Consider the following 21,552-nt stretch of genomic DNA (forward strand, 5'->3'; position numbering starts at 1 on the left):
GAATAAAGGCGGATGCAGGTCAGCCCCCCGCTACTCCATCAGCAGGGGTCACCTCCTGTCAGGGCTCACAGCAGCCTGACTCCGCACCCGCATGGCGATCCCCCAGACCCCCCAGATGGCAGAGGAGACGAAGACACAGACGGAGAGGACGCACCCCAGAGGGCGGCCTGGGAGCCGTGCAGCCCCACGTGGTGGGAGCCCGGGGGACGCTGGTCACGGAATCCTGGTGAAGGTGGAGTTTCATAGAAGGAGTCAGTTATCTCCAGTGAACGATCAGAAGCAAGAGGGAGTTTATCTGCGAGTTACATTTATTCTTGTGCAGGATGATGTTAAGGGAGAGACTCTCCAAATCTCAAACACCTAAAACAGTAAGAGTCACTTCTAGAAATCAAAGTACACTATGAATGTGAAGTGAGTGGAGCTCAGAGCCTCGAGGCAGACCCACATGGAGAGCTGGAGGTTGGCTTCTGGTGGGAGGAGGCAGAGACCCCCAGCTTGGAGGTAGGAAATGGGGGTCCTCCTGTGGATCTGATCTAGACTGTGCCCACCATCGTTCACTGGGTGTCCAGCAAGAGTTAAAGAGGGAACAGAGCCTGGAAAGACATGGCCTGGCAGCCCAGGGAGCTGTGCTCAGCCTGTCAGGTGTGTTCAAACTTCTGGGGGGCAGAGCCCTTGCTGAGCCCCGGAGACAGAACGGCCAGACCCAGCCCCTCACCACCCAGTGCCCAGAGGAGCTGGCGAAAAGGGGGATTTGTAAAGCTCTCGTCTACAGCAACCTACTTTCTCCACTCTCATTTCCTACTAAAAGTTGTATTTAGAAACAAAACAAGCCTGCACATGGCAGCATCCCAAGTAAGTACGGGCACGTGAAGTAGGCTCCCAGACCCCTTCCCCACACCACTGCAGGCGGGAGGGGGGCGGCAAACTTCACAAAAAGCAACCACAGGAGGAGGCCGTCTCATGCCATAAGCTTCAAACAGGAGAAAGAAAAAAAAAGGAAGGGGAGAAAAGCCAAAGAAAGATTAAAAAAAAAGTTTCTGCAGGTTCTCTGCCTGACCACCCCTGAGTCCCCAGCAGTTGTCCTGGGGAAGGAGGTGACTCAGCAGAACCCTGACATTCTCAGTAAGGCAGGCTAATGGGGAAGATGAGGAGAGTGGGGATAAACCTTTGTGGGTACATCCCCAGCTGGCTCTGAGGATCTCGGCCCAGGCAGGGAGGACGCAGGGGCTCAGCGCTGAGGTCTCCCTAGGCTGAAGAATGTCAGTACCAGAAAGTGATCAGGGTCATGGCAACCGCTAACCTACATAGATGGGAAGATGAATGGATAGATGGGTAAACGGATGGGTGGTAGATGGGGGGGTTAGATGGAAGGATGGATGGGTGAGTGGATGGGAGGTGGGTAGATGGAAGGATGGATGGATGTGTGGATGCGTGGATGAGTGGAAGGCTGGATGGGTTGATGGACGGATGCATGGATGAGAGAAGGTATAGAACATGCAAAAGACAAACACAAAGCCTGGTCTGAAAGGAAACACAGCACAAAGAACATTAAAATTCTTCATGTTCTAGGAGGGAACGGGGAGAGTACACAGCTGACAAAACAAATTCCTCAAGATCAATACTATTACAGACCCAATAAAGAGGAAAAAAGAGACGAGATAGGTCTGAAAATCAAATTAATGACTTAGAAATAAAGACTTTTGCAACCAAGCTGTATGGAGTATGATGAGAACAGAAGCAGCAGAAACGTGAGGAACAGAGCACCTGTGGGCAGTTAGAAAGCCGCTAGTGAGTCCAAGTGAAAGAGCAGAGACAGAGAAGCCCTTGGAAGGGCTGACGGCGAGCTGTCTCTCCCGCACTCCCCACAGAGCGGGAGCTCGCAGCCGTGGGCTGAGCATTCCACGGGTGACTGTACTCTGTGGCTATGAACCCAAGAGGGGTGGGAACACAGGAGGAGCGCGTGGGGGCTGCTGGCCGGGCCTCCCTTGGGCATCTGAGCCACCGAACAGCCTGAGGGCCCCCGGCCTGGTCCTCTCTGCTGATGCCACACCACAGGGGACCCTAATCTGCACGGATGACCTGGCGCACCGGGCAGCGCGGCTCCGACCTGCTGTCCCCCAGCCTCAGCTGCTCTCCGGAGAAACACCTGCAGTGACGTTTACCTATTTCAGGGTGGTTGGATTTGGGTTGATTTTTTTTTTTAAGATTATTTATTTGAGAGAGAGAGAAAACACGAGCAGGGGTGGGGGGCAGAGGGAGAGAATCTCAAGCAGACTCCCCACTGACCAGGGAGCCCGACACAGGACCGGATCCCACGACCCATGAGATCACAACCTGAAGTGAAATCAAGAGTCAGCCGCCCAAATGACTGAGCCACCCAGGAGCCCCCTGGGGTGATTTCTTTAAGCCGTTTTCTGTTTTACTTTTTCTTATTACCTAAGTTATTTATGATACATATGTATCATTTTACCCAAAAAGGTCATTTTCCTCAAATATAGAACATGCAAAAATAAAGTGGGGATTCGGCATCTGTGGCTGGGAGGGGAGATGAGGCATCGGAGCTGAGCCCGTCGGCTCCAATCACCCCGCAGCTGCCACCCGCCACATGGCCTTACCTCTTGGAGCCTTAGCTCCCGCTCTCCCAGCCTCCGGCATGAGCGGAGCACCGTCCGTCCCTGGGGTCCTCTGTGTAGATGTGTGCCGTGGCAGGAGGAGTGAGCTCAGGGCTCTGGAGGGCTCCGGTGTGTGAGGATGTCAGGGTTAGTCACCAGTCTGCTGGTGGACATTGGACCTGCCTAGCAGCGTGGCATCAAGATGGGGGCGGGGCAGGCACACAGCAGAACTCTCCTACTTGGCCCTCCCCGTGCTCCCACGGGGCCTCTCCTCCTCGGCCCTCCCCGTGCTCCCATGGGGCCTCTCCTCCTCGGCCCTCCCCGTGCTCCCACGGGGCCTCTCCTCCTCGGCCCTCCCCGTGCTCCCACAGGGCCTCCTCCCTGGGCTCTTCCAGGCCCTGTGCCACACTCAGAGAACGCCAAGGCTGAAGGTCTGAACTGCTCGGCGCTGGCCATGGCGTCAGAAGCCCCTCTGCAGAAGGTTGGCAAACCCTATCTGGTAGACGAGTCATATCCAAAATATATAAGAAACTCATACAATTCAGTAACCAAAAACCCAAGTAACCAGATAAAAAAGGACCTGCACAGACCGTTTTCCAAAGAAGACATACAACAAATGGCCAACAGGCATGCGGAAAGATCCTCAACATCCCTCATCATCAGGGAAATAAATGCAAGTCAAAACCCCAGTGAGCAAGTCCCTCACCCCCGTTAGGATGGCTTTCATCAAAGAGACAAGAAACAACAGGTGTTGGCGAGGACGTGGATAAAGGGGACCCTCGTGCACTGTTGGTGGGAAGGTAAGTTGGTGCAGCCGCTGTGGAAACAGTATGGAGGTTCCTCAAAAACAAAAATAGAACTTATCCTATGACCCAGCAGTCCTACCCCTGGGGATGTGTCTGAAGGGACTGAAATCAGGACGTCAAAAAGAGATCTGCACCCTCATGTTCACAACAGTCAAGACATGGAAAAAAGTGTTGGTCGACAGGTGAAGGGATAAAGAAATTGTGACATCTCCATACGGTGGAGTATTATCTGGTCTTCAAGAAGGAATTCTGCCTTCCAGACACCATGGATGATCCCGGAGGATGTTATGCTATGTGAAATATGCCAGACCCAGACAGTCAAATACTGTGCATTCTCCCTTGTATGTGGGATTTAAAATATAGCTGATGCTTGAACATCATGGGGGTTGGGGTGCCCTAACCCTAACCCCAATCCCCGCATAGTCAAAAATCTGAAAATCCATGTATAGCTTCTGACTCCTCAAAAACTTAACTACTAATGGTCTCCTGTTGAGAGGGAGCTTTGCGGATGACACACACAGTTGATCCACACATATTCTGTGTGCCATTTGTTATCATATGCTGTATTCTTAGAATAAAGTAGGCCAGAGAAAAGAAAATCATTAGGAAAATACACTTACAGGACTGTCCTGTATTTATTGGGAAAAAAAAATCTGTGTCTAAGTGTGCAGTTCAAACCTGTGTCGTTCTAGGCTCAACTGTAGTCAAGTCCACAGAGGCAAAAGGCAGAATGTGGTTAGCAGGGGCGGGGCAAGGGGGTCGCCCGAGGTGCTGGTCAAGCTTTACAAGCTTTACCGCAAGTTCCAGTTATAAGATGAGTAAGTTCTGAGGAGCTCAGGTACACATGGTGACCACACTTCACAAACTTGTACACTTGCGATTTGCTAAGAGAGTCAGTGTTAAGGTCCTCACCCTCCACACACACGTAACCATGCAAGGTGATGGCGTGTTAATTATCTTGATTCACAACGTATATGTATATCAAATCATCACATCACATACCTTAAACACATACAATTTTTATTTGTCAACTATGCCTCAATAAAGCTGGGAAAAATTAAAATAATTGTAAAAAAAAAAACCACAAGAAGCCTGTGTGCAGAATAAGGGTACTGGGAGCAGGGACGGACCAGAGTGCACACAGCCAGGTACCAAGTGTGGCCGAGGATGCGCAGCCTGAACTAGCAGCCTTCCTTCCGGACGGCACCTGTCCTAAGACCCAAGGTCCATGACATGTATGATCTTAGTGGCTGGCTAAAATGACATAGGAGTTGCCCTCTACTCTGACCACAGTTACTAAATGATCCCAACCTGCTAGCACAGCCTCTTGGCTCCCAGTTACACAGGAACTAACGAGCAGGGGACATCTCCCCATCTCCCCGCTACTGAGCGCTGAGGACTGAGGCAGGACGGGCACTGCCCTGGAGTTTGCAAAGCCAAGGCCTGTGTGCTGGGTCGATGGAGCCCGGCGTGGCCCCAAAGCCCTGGCCACGCAGGGCTCCTCAGCCGCCCTGTCACCCCTCACCCGCCAGCCCAGGGACACGCCTGCCATCTCCCCACTGCCCAATGGCTCGCCGTACTGTGCACGCCCCTGGAAAGGGCAGACAGAAAACAGGGTAGAGAGTAGGCTTAAAATCAAAGGCCATCTGCATTCAGAAAACAAAGAATTAAAGATCACATGTCTTTTATCAGGTATTTCTGATTTCAAAAAAGGTTTCCGTTTTGGAACAGGAGGTTAAAGGTTAAAACAATCAAAACTAGTAGAAATGACTGCTATTAGCTTATGGCACGGAGTTTACAGCTGACTTCAAATATATGTGTGTTTGTAGTAAGAGGTGATGGATGGCAGCTTCTGGAGGAAGACAAGAGACTGGCCACACCTGCCCCATGTGGGCCCGCTGCCTGGGAAGAAGGCGCACCCACACTCCGGCGCTCGGGCCGCGGTCGCAGCGCATGACTCAACCAGACCCTCTGCTTTTGTGCTCTACCAAATGCAGTTCTGCTGAGCTTGTCTGCTTGTGTTTGGAGAGGGTTCCGCTAAGAAATAAAAACTTAGGAAGCCACTGTCCCAACCGAGGCTCGGGCGGGCACCTGCGCATCCTGTGAACGCCTTAATTCAGTCATTCGTCCAGCAGACACCCTGTGTACCGCCCACCGCGCGGGGTGCCGAAGCCACCACAGGGAGGCCACCTGCTAGTGGGTGGACGGGCAGGCAACACAGCCACACGGATGAATAATTAGGACGGCGGCCCTCGTCGGCCGTGCTGGGCAGAAACGAAGCCGGGCTGGGACTCAGAGTAAGGCTGGCGGCGGGCACAGGCCCCTCTGAGGAGCTGCTGCCGGATGGGGACGTGGCCTGAGTGGCATGCGAGACCAGGGCAGGAGGACGGTGCCTGGCGAGGCGAGGGAAAGCGCCACCTCCGGCCCCGGGGCTCGGAGCAGGCAAGCAGCAGGCCCAGCTGGGTGTCAGTGGGGGAGCAAGCCGCAGAGGGCCAGCAATTTCGGGGAAGGGAGCGAGGGGAGGCGTCCTGGCGTGGACAGGCCCCAAGGGGACAGAGAGGCTCTGGGAGCAGCGCGGGGAGAGCCGAGAGCCGGACGGGTGAGGTGACGTTCATGAAGTAGCTGGGGCGGAGGTGTCGCGTGTCCCCTGCGGGGACTGCGCCCGTGGCCATGCCCGCGCGTGCCTGGGGTGGGGACGCTTACGTGAACGCTCCCCCTCACTCCTCACTTCTCAGCTTCAAAAGGCACATCTAGGAATGGCAGAAACCAGCCTAACCTTTTGGGGACGTAGGAGTTGGGTGGGAGGGGAATCCTGGCAAAGCTGCTCGGTATGGGGTGAAAAAAAGGAGAGAAATAAAATACAAGAATAAGCGTTTATTACAAGGAAGCCGCACTGTTCCGAAGCCCAGACTGAGAGAGCCGGCTGGCCCCTCTTGCGGCCACGCCGGAGGCCTGCGGCCCCACCTCTGCACTTCTGGTTTTCGGCTGTGGGCATCCTCTGTGAGCAAGTTTTGAATAACTTCCCACAGGGCGACGGCTCCATTTCTAAGCCTCTCTGTAATGCTAGAATGTCCTTCCTTTCCTGGAGGCAGAATCTGCCCCTGGACTTCACCCCCCCCGGGTCCTGGCTTGCCCTCCACGGAGGCCGACCTCTAACCCTGCCTGCACAGGGGGTCTCTGGCTACGGGGAGCAGTCGAAGAGCCCCTCTCCTTGTGAGAAAGTGGAAAATCTCTTCAAGTTGACAAGGATCACAAAAACAGCATTGTCCACTTCCTTAAAATGAAGCCACACAACTAGATGGTGAGAGGCTTCGAGATAAAGAGACGCTATGTGAAACGGAAGTCGACAGTTACTGAGGTGTTTCTGAGTGGGTGACGACTCCTCACCAAAGCCACGCGGGACATCCACGTGGAGACCACCCCAACCTGTGAATCGGCTCCCTGGGCCCTGCCCTCCTCCCGGAGCCGGTGTGCTGCTCGAGCTCCCAGGCCCCTCGGGGAGCCCGACTCTCCCGGCAGGCACAGCATCTCGCACATCCCCGTGTGGAAACCCACCTCGAGCCTCCACCTGGGTCCATTCAACGGGCTCCTGTCCGCCGCTGGGGAGGTGTCCCTGGGAAGCGGGGTCAGGGCCGGGGGGGCCGGGGCTGGACCTGGGGTGGGAAGACGGGAGCCACGAGCCTCAGCAGCCGGGTTCCCTCCGCAGGCTCTGTGCTCGGGCCGACCTCAGGGTCTGAATCCCTGAATCCCAGCCACTAACTTGGTGTGTGACTCTGATCAGTGTAGCCTCTTTCTGGCCCAGCGTGCTCATCGGCAAAGATGGCAGGATCTAACGTATACCTCCTAGAACTAGCATACAAATTCAATGAGGAAGTTTTTCTTCTTACAAATCAAGAGAAATCGAAGGTGGGAAAATAATAAAATCATTTAAAAAACAAAATAAAACACATATACGCTGTCTGGAGCAGTTCCTAAGATCCAGGGCGTGCTCACGAAATAGTGAGCCCCTCCCTTCCAGCCTATGGCACGGAGGCCCCAAGACGGAGAAGGGCCCGGAAGGTGCCCGGAGGCACCCAGGTCCGCAGGGGTGGAAGACCCTGCAGGGGAAGGGCCCTGCCTGCCACTAGCAGGCACCACTTCCTCAGGAAGGACACACAGGACCTTGAGTTGGGGGCTCCCCACGCTTGGGGGGCTTGGCTCTGTACACACTCTAAGCGGACGAGATTCCCAACCTCCGGGGCTCCCGCACCCGCTGCTGACAGAACAAAACTGTCACGACGATCAGGCTTAATATTTATGATGAAACTGAACTTCTCACATTTATAAATCTCCTACAGAAAGGAATATCTTCTACCAGGAAAGAAAGGGTAAGCATGAACAGAACGCTATAGAAACCACTCACTTTTGTCCTGGATTTTGTTACCGGGCCTATTTCTTTTTTTTAAGGTGAAGACCGATTAAATGGCATGATTATCACTGTACGTAAAACAGGGAACGTAATTCCTTTTATTAAAATAAGTAAATCCCCAAACAACCTTCAGGATCCGTGGCCCCAGCCTCAGGGATCAGCACATCTGTAATTCAAGAGGTGCTCGGCAGGTACTCCATGAGCGGCGGGGAGCAGGGCCGTGGGCTCGGGGCCCAGCTGCCCACTGTGCCAGCCGCCCCATCCAGGGCCCACCACCAAAGCCAGCCGTTGTGGGACAACAGAAAGCATCGAGAAACCTACGCTGAGTTTCTCTTTCCCTTGCAGTCCCCAGGCACCCTCGAACCCCACACCTGTCCTGCTGCGGCCACCACCGCCTGCCCTCCGACCCACAGCCAGCAGACCATGAGAACACGGGGCTCATACCTTTAAATACACTAGAAAATTCAACTCGCAAAAAACGGAAGAATAGATTAATTAAAACATGTGGAAAACAAAAGGGAACTTGCGAGCATAAGGACCTTCATGAGTATCGTAGGAACTTTGGAACCAGCACTGAGCTAAAAGAACGAGGTTCCATCAGAGCTGGTTCCATCCAGTCAAAGAGGACACCTGTGGCCTCCCCGTGTTGGATCACTCCCAGGAAAGGAGTCCCCACGTACGATACTATTTAGAGGCAGGAAGAAGGCTTCCTTTCCACCCCGGGGCTGCAACTCTCCCACTGGGCTCTTCCTAGGAAAGGGACACAGAGCACCTGAGTCTCACCCGAATTTCCAGAATTGCTCAAATTCGGCAAGAGCTCTGAAATCTTGGCTTGCTGCTTAGCAAGCCGGCGTGCTTGGACTCGTCAGGACAGGTGTGGGAGGACGCCACCAGCTCAGGGCCAGGCTCGTCACATGTCTCTGCAATGATCGGCTTCCAGGACTCGCGTCCCGGCCACCTGGGAGCCACGGCAAGCTCCCCCACCTCTGCCCTGACTCAAACCCTCCCCCAGGGGCCGGGGAGAGGCAAGGCAAACATCTCTTCTGGGTGAATCAATGGCAAATACACTTTCACAATTGGAACACTTCATTAAAAATAATAAAAGTAGACATCAGAAATTGTGACTTACCCCCATCAGATACAGTTGCAGACTGAAAGAAAAGAGAGAGAGACATGAGTTAATGAAGCCTCATGACAAGTCGGGAAGCAGCAGGTCCGTCGTGTGAGCGCAGGGCTCCCGGCTCCAGGCGCGGGCGACCCAGGACACGCGGGCACCCCAGTGAGCTGAGCGCCGCGCTCCCACTTCCTGAGCGAACCCCGCCCAAGCCGGGCGGGCCAGGGACACAGGGCTCTGCGCAAGTCATCACCACTTTCATGGGAAGAGAACAGATCCCGGCACGTTCGACACCATTAGGAACACCTCGGAGAAAGCTGGCTCAGGAGCCCACATCAGTGCGGGCAGCGTGTGGGGCGCACGGGGCACCGGGGAGGCAGGCCCCCTGCACACCGCACCCGGGGCCACCCCACACCAGGCTGCTCGATCGCCTCCACCTGCACGCGGACCCAGGCCCAACCACGGGGTGCCGGGGACAGGTGCTGGTGACAGCCCCGCAGGGGTCAGCCCACAGCCCGCCCGCCAGGAGGGAGCCTGGAGCAGAGGAGGGCGGTTGGCTCAGAGGCACCAGGGCAAGAAGGAACACGTTGTGCAAGGGGAAAACAGGCCAGTAGGCAGCAGGAGGCCGTGAGGGAGGGCCTGGCAGGACGGACGGTCGGAATGACAAAAGGCCCGTCTGAGGAGGACGACTGGAAGGCGCTGCGCAGGCCGAGGCCCGTAGGGAAGTGGGGAAAGGGGAGGAGCGGCTGAGGAAGGAGAGCAGCTGGGTGCACAGACACGGGAAGCCGGAAGGAGCCAACAAGGAAAGGACTCGAGAGCCTGCAGGGGACACCCTGCAATCCTGCTGGGCGTCCTGGCCCCAGCAGAGGCCGCGGCTCCCCAGGACGGCGTGTGGGTTGGGCCCCAAGGTTACAGGTGCTGAGACACTGGCCCTGGGCGCCCCCCCGGCCACCCCCCGGCTGTCACCATGCGCAGGATCAATCCTCGCAGCTACGTGTTCTCGGTGGTGACCAAAGCCCCCGGGGCTCAGGCCTGGCTACAGAATCCCTCCCTGGCGCCCTGGCATGGAGAAAGACCCCGTGTCCTCTCTGCAGAGGCAGGTGAGAGCACAGTGCACAGCATGAGGAGGGTCTTCCCAAAGGCCCAGCTGACAGCCCATTCCTGGCACCAGGCCCCCCTTAACCTCACCTCCCAGGCTGCATGGAAGATGGGGGACCCTCTCCCATTCAGAGCCCCTCACCTCGTGGGACTTAGACCCGCAAGGCTAGAGGACCGGCTAAGGGAGGACCTTCTGGCCCAGAAAGAGGGCCTGTCCTCCGACAGCCCGGGGAAGCCACCTCCTGACCATTTTGGAAACGGGGCTGCTCACGGTTTCCAACCATCCTGAGTGCTGGGGCCAGAAATACTCTAAAACTGTACCCTGGCACCTTATCAAGACGTTCCCAACAGTTAACACACACACCGGTGGCATGTCCGGTTTTTACACTACCATCGGGCCAGATGGGCAGGCGAGTATGGGCCGCGGCAAGCCAGCGCTGGGCCATCAGCCCTCTGCCACCAGACCCCTGGTGGTCTTTACTGCAGCAGTGCGGGGCAGGCTCCCTCCCGGGCTGACACGAGCAGTGTGCAAAGCGGTCCTTCCCGTCCTCACAGTAAATCACCTACAATCCTGTTATAAGTTCAGTAGTATGAAGGCACGTTATTCCCTGGAGATTATGAGAAGAAAATCCGCAAGACCACACACAAAATCAGAAATACTGTCAATAATCACGTCTGAGAAATTAATCATAAAATGCAAACTTCTATAAATAGGAAGGCCACAGTCAACTTCATGTTACGATCACGGTGGAAACCACCTTCGCAGACTTCAGCAGATGGAAAAAGGCACTAAAACTCTCTACGTCCACCCCCAAAATGAACCAAAACCCACGACCCAGGACAGAGGCGTGTCCCTGAAGCCAAAAGAGATGGAAGCAGGCGGGGTGAGAGTGGGGTGCTGTGGAGTGGCAGGGGGGGAGCCGCGTGGACGAGGCGGGCAGGGCGCTGCCAGACTCCAGCCCGTGGGGCCTTCAGTGCAGCGCAAACGGATCCAGGTAAAGCGCAACAAACAGGCTTTTTAAAAAAAGTATCCTTTATTTTTTAAAAAAGTTTTAGATTTATAGAAAAATTGTGAAGACAGTACAGAAACAAACATGCTTTTAATATATTGCTGCTCCAAACCCAGCAAAGGAGCCACTAGGTGGGACCCAGGGGCTGGGCTAGATGCTGGGCACAGGGCACAGCCCACACACCCCGGGACTCCTGGGCCAAGATGCCCAGCTCCCTAATCCTTCTGGGAGGAAAGCAGTCCGACTGAGGCCCCCAGGAGTTCCAAAAAGTGAGCCCACCCAAATTAGAGCTCACAATTCAAAAATCCCCCCGAACTCGAGGGAAAAGCCCACCAGGAGAAACGACAAGAGACGCACGGGCACTGGAAAGTTCAGATACAGAATGCCCCAGAGCTCTGAAATCGTCGGTAGAAGCCGTAACACAGACAAGAGGAGGTGAGGGGGACTCCGTGAAACAGAACCCTCCACGAGGCGTCTGGCCGTGCACGATGCTGAGATTAGACACCGGGGAGAGAGGCGAGCAGAGGGGAGGCTGCTGAAGAGAGAGTCTGGGAACTGGAAGACAGCCCTGAAAACGGTCACCCTTGCGGCCACTTGGAGACCAGAGGGCCGGGAGCGAGCAGGGGAAGGAGAGGCAGGAGGCCTGGACGCGGGCCAGCGAACTCTCAGAGAGGACAGCTCTCCTGCTGGTGCCAGAGCTCACCGCCCACAGGCCACCCCTGGGACCCCTCACGCACATCCTCCGGGAGAGGCGCCCCAGCATTCTGGGTGCCTCGGTTGTTCACCATGTTCCAGGAGGCACTCAAGAGCTCTGAGCCACAGCCTCAAATGTGCATTTCCTTCCCTTTCCCCAGTTTGGGAAGCTGTGTCCAAAGAGCACCTCCCAAGCTTAAAATGCTAAGGAAGGTTCAGGGCACCTGGGTGGTGCACTCAGTTAAATGTCTGACTCTTGGTTTCGGCTCAGGTCGTGATCTCAGGGTCGTGCGATCGAGCTCTGCATCGGGATCTGCGCTCAGCAGGGAGTCTGCTTAAGATCCTCTCTCACCCTCTGCCTCTGCCCTGCCCCCCCAAAATCAATCAATCAATCTTTAAAATGTTAAGGAAAGGGCACCTGGATGGCTCAGTCATTAAGTGTTTGCCTTGGGCTCAGGTCATGGTCCCAGGGTCCTGGGATCGAGCCCCGCATGGGGCTCCCTGCTCGGCGGGAGGCCTGCTTCTCCCTCTCCCACTCCCCCTGCTTGTGTTTCCCTCTCTTGCTGTGTCTCTCTCTGTCAAATAAATAAATAAAATCTTAAAAAAATAAATAAAAAATAAATAAAATGCTAAGGAAAGTTCTAGGCATCTGGAAAGCTGTGGGCTAGTGGGCTCATCCTGGAGGGGCCAGGAAGGGCGCAGAGGTCACAGATGTCCCCCGACCACCCCACATCTTCTCAAGCTCATGCTGGGATTGCTCCTCGCCCACCGCAGTGTGAGGCAGGGTCACAGGGAGGCCAGCTCTGCAGCCTCACTCACGGCCTCCACCCTCTGCTCTGGACATGTTGCCCTGGTGACGCTCATACCCCTGGCAGAGCTCTACGGAGACATGCGTCAATAGTATCCGGACACAGGGCGCCTGGGTGGCTCAGTCGGTTAAGCGTCTGCCTTCGGCTCAGGTGTGATCTCAGGGTTCTGGGATCGAGCCCCACGTCGGGCTCCCTGCTCAGCGGGGGGTCTGCTTCTCCCTCTGCCGCTGCCCCTCCCCAGTCTCAAATAAATAAATGAAATCTTTAAAAAATATATACTATCCAGACATAAAACTACTGTCCTCTTCCAAGTTCACATATTTTTGGAGAAATAAGTGATGACTTTTCCTGACTAGATTATTTAATTTGCAAATAAATAGTGTATAATTACCATTAACCTGATTCTCCTGTTTACTGTCCAATATTTATTCCACTTTACAAGCATGCAGTGGCAGAGCCGGGCCATGACATCAGCCGATCCCTGCTCAGCACCCCAGCTCCTTGGCCCCTGAGATGGACATGGGAGCAGGCTGAGGAGCACGGATCAGGGGCCTTCGCTCCAAGAGGAGTAAGGCCTAAAGAGGCGAAGCGGTCTCCCACGGCCACAAGTGGTGGCAGGGAGGAGCCAGGAGGCGCCCTGCGGGGAGCTCAGGCCCAGGTGCTTTACTGGTGGCCGCGCTCGGTGCTCGGCGAGCGGGGTGAGGAGACACAGGCAGACAGCCTACCAACAACGGGGAGCTGGAAAAGACAGGGAACCCCCAAATCATTCCTATTTGCCTCAGGATCAACAACATGTCTATGCTGACCCAAGTTACCCTTTTAAATCCTGGTTTGCAATTTTTCTTAGCAGAGCCCGGCTGACGGGGGGAAGCAGTCCAAAATGGCAAAGCTTCAGAAACCCCCCTAAGATACTTCCCATGGAGCGTCGCCCACAGCGGGGGGGATGACTTAAAGTCAGGCATTCCCAAGGTCTCAGCACGCTGAGACCACTGGACCACTACAAACGCTTTTATGAATTACAGCCTAACACCCCTAACGTTTATTCTGATATCCAGTATAATCTGGATCAATAACTCGTTTTCATTAGTCTGTACTCGTGGGCTCTTCCTGCATTCCCATATCTACGTGTTACACCTACAAAAGCAGCAGAACTGTAAAAACAAGCTGCCGGTGACAAAGATCCCAGTAAGTGAGCATCCGTCTGTGCTCATCGTAACGAAACAGCTCGAGAGTGTTCTAGAACATATGCCTACAGGACTGGAATTTACACTGACATAATGTATTTGTTTGAAAGAAACTTACAAAGTATTTAGATACGCAATTTAAGTTCAAACCATCTCCATTCCTCGGGTCAGCCTCTTAAACCTGATAGTTCAGTGGAAATCGGACTGATTCCCAGCAGGAAATTTGGACGACACAGGTTCCATGGATATTTTATTTTAAATCAATGGTGTTGGGGCGCCTGGGTGGCTCAGTCGTTAAGCATCTGCCTTCGGTTCAGGTCATGATCCCAGGGTCCTGGGATCGAGCCCCACATCGGGCTCCCTGCTCAGCGGGGAGCCTGCTTCTCCCTCTCCCACTCCCCCTGCTTGTGTTCCCTCTCTCGCTGTGTCTCTCTCTGTCAAATAAATAAATAAAATCTTTAAAAAAAAAAAAAGTTTTAAATCAATGGTGTTAAAGTTTCAGATCATTAATATGAAGGGAAGTACATGACGAATCTAACCTTTACCAAGGCTGATCCTGTCTGTAACATTAGACAAGAGCAAGTATTAAACTATATCGTCACCAAATTACTTTGATATATAGTAATATATAATAATATCAATTTTCAGTTTTGAATCACTGACAAAATTTCCTAGCTTAGACATAAAAAGTATTAATCAGTCCTATCTGAGTCCTAAATAAGAGACCAAAGGCTGTAAGTTGCCCAAATGCATCAAATGTTTTGAATACAAAGAGAATATAAATAACCCAAATGATGAAAAACCTTAAGAATTTAACACTTCCTATTTGTATCTAATATACACTTATTTGACTTTTTAAAAACTTCATCAATGGGGCCCCTGGGTGGCTCAGTCGGTTAAGCGTCTGCCCTTCACTCAGGTCATGATCCCAGGGTCCTGGGATCGGTGCTCAGCGCTCAGCGGAGAGCCTGCTTCTCCTTCTCCCTCCACCCCTTCTCCTGCTCGTGCACGCCGTGCACGCTCTCTCTCAAATGAATAAATAAAATCTTTAAAAAATTTTTTAATGAAAACTTGATCATTTAAGTTTTAAGTGACTCCTCGCTGGACCGAGTGTGGAAGCGAGCAGGCCCATGTGGGGCCTGTTGGGGGCGCTATGCCCTGACTTGGGCTCCATGGGCCCAGGGGTCTTCACACCCAACCACAATCCCCTAAGGAGCTGTCAAATCAATTCAGGGGCCATGAGCCGCATTTGTCAGCCACCAAGTAAGATGGATAGAAAAATGTGAAAGGAAAATACCAAGTACTTCCCGGGATCCATGCTGTGCTCAGGCCCAGCTTCAGTCACACATGTGTGTGCACGTGAGCACACGCATCACGTGTGCGAGGTCCCCACGTGACCCGCATCTCCCCCTGCAGAGTGTAGTCCCAGGACTCTGAGAGCTGCTGCATGAAGGACCCAGCCCCTCCTGGACCCTCGGTGCGCCACTTCTCACACCCCTCACCCCCCCACCCCGCCCCGCTCCCACCTGCGGCCTCACCTGCAGCCCACCTACCTGGCTATGGCCCCAGCTACGCCTTCTCAGGGAAGCCTTCCTTGCCAGGCCCCTGAGGCAGGCCCACCACAGCCTTGATGTCTGCCCTTGCCAGTCAGCTCCCAGGTCCCTTGGTGGCAGGGCACAGGAGCGACCTCCCAGAGGCCCGGCGAGAGGGCTGTGTTCAGCACCCGTCCCCACGCTGGGATGCCACAATGTTCTATCCCAGCCCCGCTCTCTCCATGTTCACGCATATGAGTCACGAGCACACGCACACCCCACACCACTGCTTTCCAGCAGCTCCAACCAGAGACACCTGGACATAGGGCCTCCCATGACACAGGTTCATGGGAGGTTCAAACTGTGATGTTCACAATGAAGGATTTCCGTGATCCGGGAGATAGGGATGACATGGGGTGAATGGCATGGGGTGAGGGCACTCTGGGCGTTTTCAGTGCCACACGACGTGGGCGGGGGTGGACCCATCACAGTGTTTGCAGGGGGGAGGGGACAGGGCAACCGAGTGTCAGATGTGGGCAGAGCCCCAGAGCTCAGAATGGAACCTGGGCTTCGCTCTCTAAAGTGCGTGTGCGTGTATGCACCTGCTTCCCAGAGACCTCTTCATTCTTCAATAAAATCAGAAGAGAGCCAAGAAGGCCAAACCCACAATGACAGCATTTCCCCAAGAATTTAAGACTGAATGTTCGTGTCACACCCTCAGTGAAGCCTGAGATGATGCACTTTGCAAACACCCCGATGAGCGGCACACAGGCCCCACACTAACACTAGGCGTTCGGTGTGAGCATCTGACCTCACCCAGAAATCCTCTGACCTTGACATAAAGACTGCAAACCCCATTTCCTCACTGGCTGGCCCAATTCAAGAAAGACACAGGGTGGGAAGCGGCCGAAGGTCTGGGATGATGCCCACGACCTCGCACCCCAAGACAGCAGGGACCGCCAGTGAAGTGAAGGTAAGCACGGCCTTCCTGGGATGCTCTGTGCAGGAGGCGGCACCATGTCTAGCTCTCAGACACTGTCACGGAGGAGCTCCTGCAGGAATGGGACATGCAGGGACACGCAGGAGGCCGGAATCCAAGCCCCACTCTCGTGTGAAGTTGAAGCCCAACCCCAGGGACTCGCTTTCTCATAAAGGCTGAGATGTGTCGGTGGTTTTAAAACCTCCACCCAGCAGAGTTGAGCCTCAAGGTGGAGCCCCCCGTCCTCCCCAGGCTGGCTCCATCAGCTCCCAGCAGCCCCTGGGCTCCAGCAGTTGCCCTGTGGGTCAGGCAGGGCCGGGGGAGTTCCAGCTGAGACTGCTTCCACTCATCAACGCCTCTGCAGGCGCGAGGGATGCATGCAACAAAGCCGCACACCAGACCGGGCAGCCCTGCCCCCAGGTGCTTCTGCTGGGCGCTGAAGATGAATCCAAAAACGTCAGCTCCCTGCTGCCTGGGCAAGTCAGGTGCCACGGGAGAGCATGGCACAGAGAAGGGCACACAAAGGTGTCCCCGCAGGGTGTCGCTGGAGAAGGGCTGATGCAGGGCAGTGAGCAGCGCCCAGGGTGCAGGCAAGAGAGCAAGGTGGGGCAAGGAAGGAAGAATGCAAGGACAGATTTGGAGGGCTGAGTCCACGGGCCTGCCGACACGGAGGGCTCGAGGGATGGCCTGAGTGAGGGGCAGGGGAGACCGAGGGAGAAGCCCAAGTCCGACTTGGCCACTGTTCCCCACCCGCCTCCTGCACGTCCAGAGGGAGCTGGGAGCGGACATGGACCCGCTGCTGGGTCTGGAGCGTGGGGTCCCCACTGCAGAGGCAGGCTGGAGAGGGCAGCCTCTAAGTGATAGCTTGGAGGCACCTGGAGGAGAGAAGCCAGGGAGGGATCCTGAGGGAATGGGGCCCCCAGGAAAGCTGGTCAAATGCTGGGACACCCAGACATCCTGCTGTTTTAGGAAATCTGGCCTTTCTTTCGTGGGAGGATGACAAGCACTGACAGACAAGTCGTTCAGGGACGGATGGTGAGAAGGGGCACTGCACTGGACACCCCTCGCGGGATCAGGGAGAAAGAAGCCTGCATGCCGGCCGCACCCCAGGACTGGGGGTGCAGAAGACAGGACCGTCTTCAGCAAATACCAGGGAGGAAGAGCTGCTGCTGCAAGGCGGCCCACCTCTTACTGAAGGAAAGGGGAGGACGTGCAGACAGAAAATGGAGTCCACTGCAAATAGACTGGGGGGTCTGCTTATACAGACAGCCAGGAGCAGAGCCTCAAACAGCGAGAGATGTGTGCAACCAGTGCATTAAGTGGGATGAACACGGATCACAGACCCGAGGCCCCTCCCCCAAGGGTTTTAGGGTCGAAAGCGATCTGGGGCAAAGTACGCGCCGACTGACTGACCGCCAGTCACGCAGGGCCAGCCCACTGGACACAGGCCCGCGGCCCTCCACCCCAGCTCTGCTTGGCACCGTGGGAGCCCCGTGAGTGGGACAGGCTGACAGGAGAGACGGGCAGTGAAGAGAAGCCCGTTCATCTGAGCTAATAAAAGAGAAACTCAGCCAAATGCAAAAGAGTTCTGTGCAGCCCACCCCGCTCATCCCAGAGGTTCGGAGCCAGCCGGGCGGGAGGCGGCCCACAGAAGGGCGGCCTGCCGCGCTCGCTCCCACCCCACAGCCAGCCTGGTAGCCGGGCAGCCCACACGGCCTCCCCTGGGGACCTAAGCCCACTCTCAGCTCTCCCCCCTGCCACCCGCCCCGACCCCCGTGGGCCTGTGACCGGAGCCGGGCCAGCCCATCCGTGGCGCCACAGCGGGCCGTGCTCACGTGGCCAGCCCTGCCTTCTTCCCCACCGAGCCTGGGCCTCCCCAGGTGCAAGCCCAGCGGCCCTCCTCCCCGCCACCTCCCTGTCTTCCTCCAGCCTCTGCGGGGCTCTCTGTGGGGCTCTCTGCGGGACCCGCTCGCCCTTTGCACGCCCCGATGAGGCGCCCCGAGAGCACGGCCACCTCCACCGCTCATCCCACGGCACCCAGAACACTCCACCGTGTCCTTCTAGTGCAGCCCTTCTTACTTTCAAAATGCTACCCAGAGCCCCAGTGCACGAAGAGGCGAAAGCCCCTTGGTCTCCGGGAAGTTCTTTCCCTCACGCACTAGCAGCCCCAAGGCAGCCGCCGGGGCAGACAGACCTCAAAAGGCATTGGTGACATGAGATGTGCTCCCAAGCCCCTGCCCGGCAAACCTCTGCCAAGCGTGCAGCCCAGTGGGGTCTGTAGTTTAGGACCAGGAAGGAGGGACAGAGCCCAGGAGTGACTGAGCTCCGTGGGCAGCCCTGCCGGTGGGAGGCAGGGTGGGGGCCGCAGCCCCCCAAGTGCCACAGGGGCAGCGGGGCGAGGGGTCCACACGGGACGCCTGCCGCAGCTTTCTTCTTGTGACGCTCCTATTCCTTTCAGGCTGTGGGGTTTGTGTCCCCCACGCAGCCTTGGCAGCCTCTGCGGCTGACACCTGTCCTGACGTGCTTGGAGGACGACGGACGGCTTTGCTCGGACAAAGGGGCACATGTGCACGTTCCAAGTCTACGTCCGCTCAACTTCACTCCTTACAAGATGGACAAACTGCGATCTGTTCGTTTGGCCGAGAGCCTCTCGCTTTTCCTGGGTCGGCAACCACCGGCTCTCCTTTGTGCTCCTCAAACGACTGTGGGAAAGCGCTCCCACGGAGGCGGAAGGGCTCTCCGACTGCAAGAAACACAGCCTTTCCCGCCGCACGGCGTCCACTGAGCACGCACACACACTGCGGATGGCGGCCTGGCCCCCCGGGGCACCCCCACTTCCGCACCAGCAAGCGGAGGCTCCGAGGGAGAAGCAGAGCCGGTGAGGCGCGGAGCCAGCCTTCCCACACGGGCCCCCCAATCTCACTCCCCTTGCCCACGGGCCTGCGGGGTTAGCCCCCCACAAGGACCCGCCTTCCGCCCGCTTTCCCACGGGCCCCCCTGGAGCCCGGCGGAGCTGCACGCAGTACCTACCACTCATCCCACGACCTTCCGGCACCGCCTCGACCCCAGAGGGGAGGGGGCTGCTCGTGTATGCTGCTTAACACAACCATACCACCCGGTCTTCACACACCCATGCCAGCAACTTACTTGCCAGTTTGAGCATTTGCAAGAAGTTTGGAAGGGATCCAAATCATTTATACAGGCAAGCACAAAGCAGATTTTTAGTGACCTTTTTTTTTTGACTCAGAATAAAAACCAACATTTTCTAAAACTTGCCTTTATATACCATTGAACTGAAAATGCAGTCTACGCATATGTACAAATAACTAACTGGCTAATAGGCCCACAAAGGACACAGTATATTCAAAATTCACTTTTCCATCCAGGACGAGGAGGGGGGTCTATGGGAACACGAGGCGGCCAGAGGCGGCCCTGCGGCGGGCACGCCCGTAAACATCAAAGGCGCCTCTCCACCCTCTCGAGTGAGCGTTAGTAGTCCCTGGGCTTTGCAAACTACATCCCGAGTATTTTTAAAATACATTAAAATCAGCACTCACTGCATCAGGATGATCCGTGACCTCTCCAACTGACCTATTCCTATTTTCCATGTAAAGGGAAGGAGACAGCTCCTTCCCCTTCACCTCACATCCAAACCCGTCACTTCTAACTGACTCCCCTGCAGCTCCCCAGAGGTCCCTGGGCATTTGGAAAATATCAGGATGAAACAACTCTCAGAAAAGAATGAATTTAAAATCAGTACCCCGTAATTAGTGACAATCTCGTGTAAGTAATTTCTTTTTACCTTTATGTCAACACAGCCCAGCCACAAGAGGAAAAGAAACATTCTTTTTTAAATCTCAAACCTTTTTTTTTTTTTAAAGTTTCATAGTAAGTTCAACTTTATATATAAAAGCTCAGATAATAATTCCTATGCCAGGAGTTCCCTGTGTACCTGTATGAGGCAGAATCACCTCACTACGTTTTACAATATTAAATACAAAATGGTGATTTAAAGGCTATGATAGATTTTAATAATCCAGTTGAAATTTAACACTTCAACACAATGAGCTCACTTGCCTTAAAATCTGCTTAAAATCTCATTCCTCCAGTAAGGACGAGAAAAGCATGGGATGCTCTCTGTAGGGCCGACTTCAAGGCAAGCAGCTGGGAGCCGGGGAGGCTGGGCTGGCCTCGCTGCAGCCGACCAGCCCGGCCCAGCCTCGCTCCGGGGGCCTGGGGTCCCAGAGCCCCGGGCGTGTGCTTGAGCTCCGTGATGCAGACAAGCACTGTTTTCAAAGTTCACACCTAAAATCTACCATTCACTGAACAGTTTAAAAACAAAACAGTCACGGAGATGCCAAGTTGTCTTACAGAAGATCTGTTAAATGACAAGAAACAGCTAGAATAACTTACCTGCTGATCATTTAACATGTGCGTTTCCTTTGACAGCCCTTTTCCCAAATTCATCTTAGGGCAAGAACACTTCTGACCCACACCAGGCGTGCGGATCTACACTATACCATTCGACGCAGCAGCATGCCCATGCATGTCAGGGAAGTTTAAAGACATTTCAGATGAAGTTCCATTCCGCTCCCTCCGTAACCCATGGCAACAGGACACTGCAGGAAGCTGTGGTTTGCCAGGGATTCAGACTCTATCTCAATTGTCTCGTGTGGAAAAAAAAAAAAAAAAGCCGTTTACATAAGTCACGCTGTGAGATCATTTTTCAAGTATTTCCTCTACCAAATCAGAAGAATAAAACTTCAGCTGATAGGGGTAATTCTCAGTCAGTACAACAGCTGCAGAGAATTTGTTTTTTTAGCAGCGTGGCGCAGTTCACAGCCTTAATTACAGTTGCTGACGATTCTATTATAAGCCTCCATATGCACGAGTTTATGTGATGCCAACCTGCGGATTCGGCCGTATTCCTAAAACCCGTCTCACGCATCTATCTCTGTCCCATGATCCGCCTCATCTGCCTTCTGACGCCTGACACAGGCTGAGAGGGAGGGAACCACGGCAGATCCTGCTGGACAGAGGAAGAAGAAACAGGAAACTGAGTCTAGAACTTAGGTATCACTGCAAACGGACCTGTTGACTTTCTGGAGACCCAAGGGCAAACCGCTCACCCCAAAGGACTTCTTTGCACCACGTTATGCATTTCTGGATCCCCTCTGCACGGGCTCCAGGGCTCAGCACGCCCACCCCGCCATGGAGGGTTAGGCAGCCACAGACCTTGGGAAGCATCCTATCCAGGGCTGCAAACTCAATGCCAACAGGGTCAAGAGGCTGGGAGGATGGCCCTCA

At 54.9% G+C, this 21,552-nt stretch overlaps 1 protein-coding gene across 1 annotated transcript in view; it reads right to left on the bottom strand.

Moving 5' to 3' along the window:
- RGS12 (regulator of G protein signaling 12) overlaps nt 1–21,069 on the bottom strand; it is a 60,679-nt gene extending 39,610 nt beyond the window's left edge. Inside the window, exons 1-2 of the mRNA XM_081812702.1 lie at nt 20,659–21,069; nt 8,956–8,977 (exon numbers count right to left, since the gene is read on the bottom strand). Coding sequence (XP_081668828.1) covers nt 8,956–8,977; nt 20,659–20,712 — 76 coding nt within the window. The 5' untranslated portion in view covers nt 20,713–21,069. The remainder of the gene's footprint in view (nt 1–8,955; nt 8,978–20,658) is intronic.
- Nucleotides 21,070–21,552: the final 483 nt, after the last annotated feature.

This window comes from Leptonychotes weddellii, chromosome 2 (assembly GCF_054177405.1).
Source record: "Leptonychotes weddellii isolate Sample4059 chromosome 2, ASM5417740v2, whole genome shotgun sequence".
Lineage (NCBI taxonomy): Eukaryota > Metazoa > Chordata > Mammalia > Carnivora > Phocidae > Leptonychotes > Leptonychotes weddellii.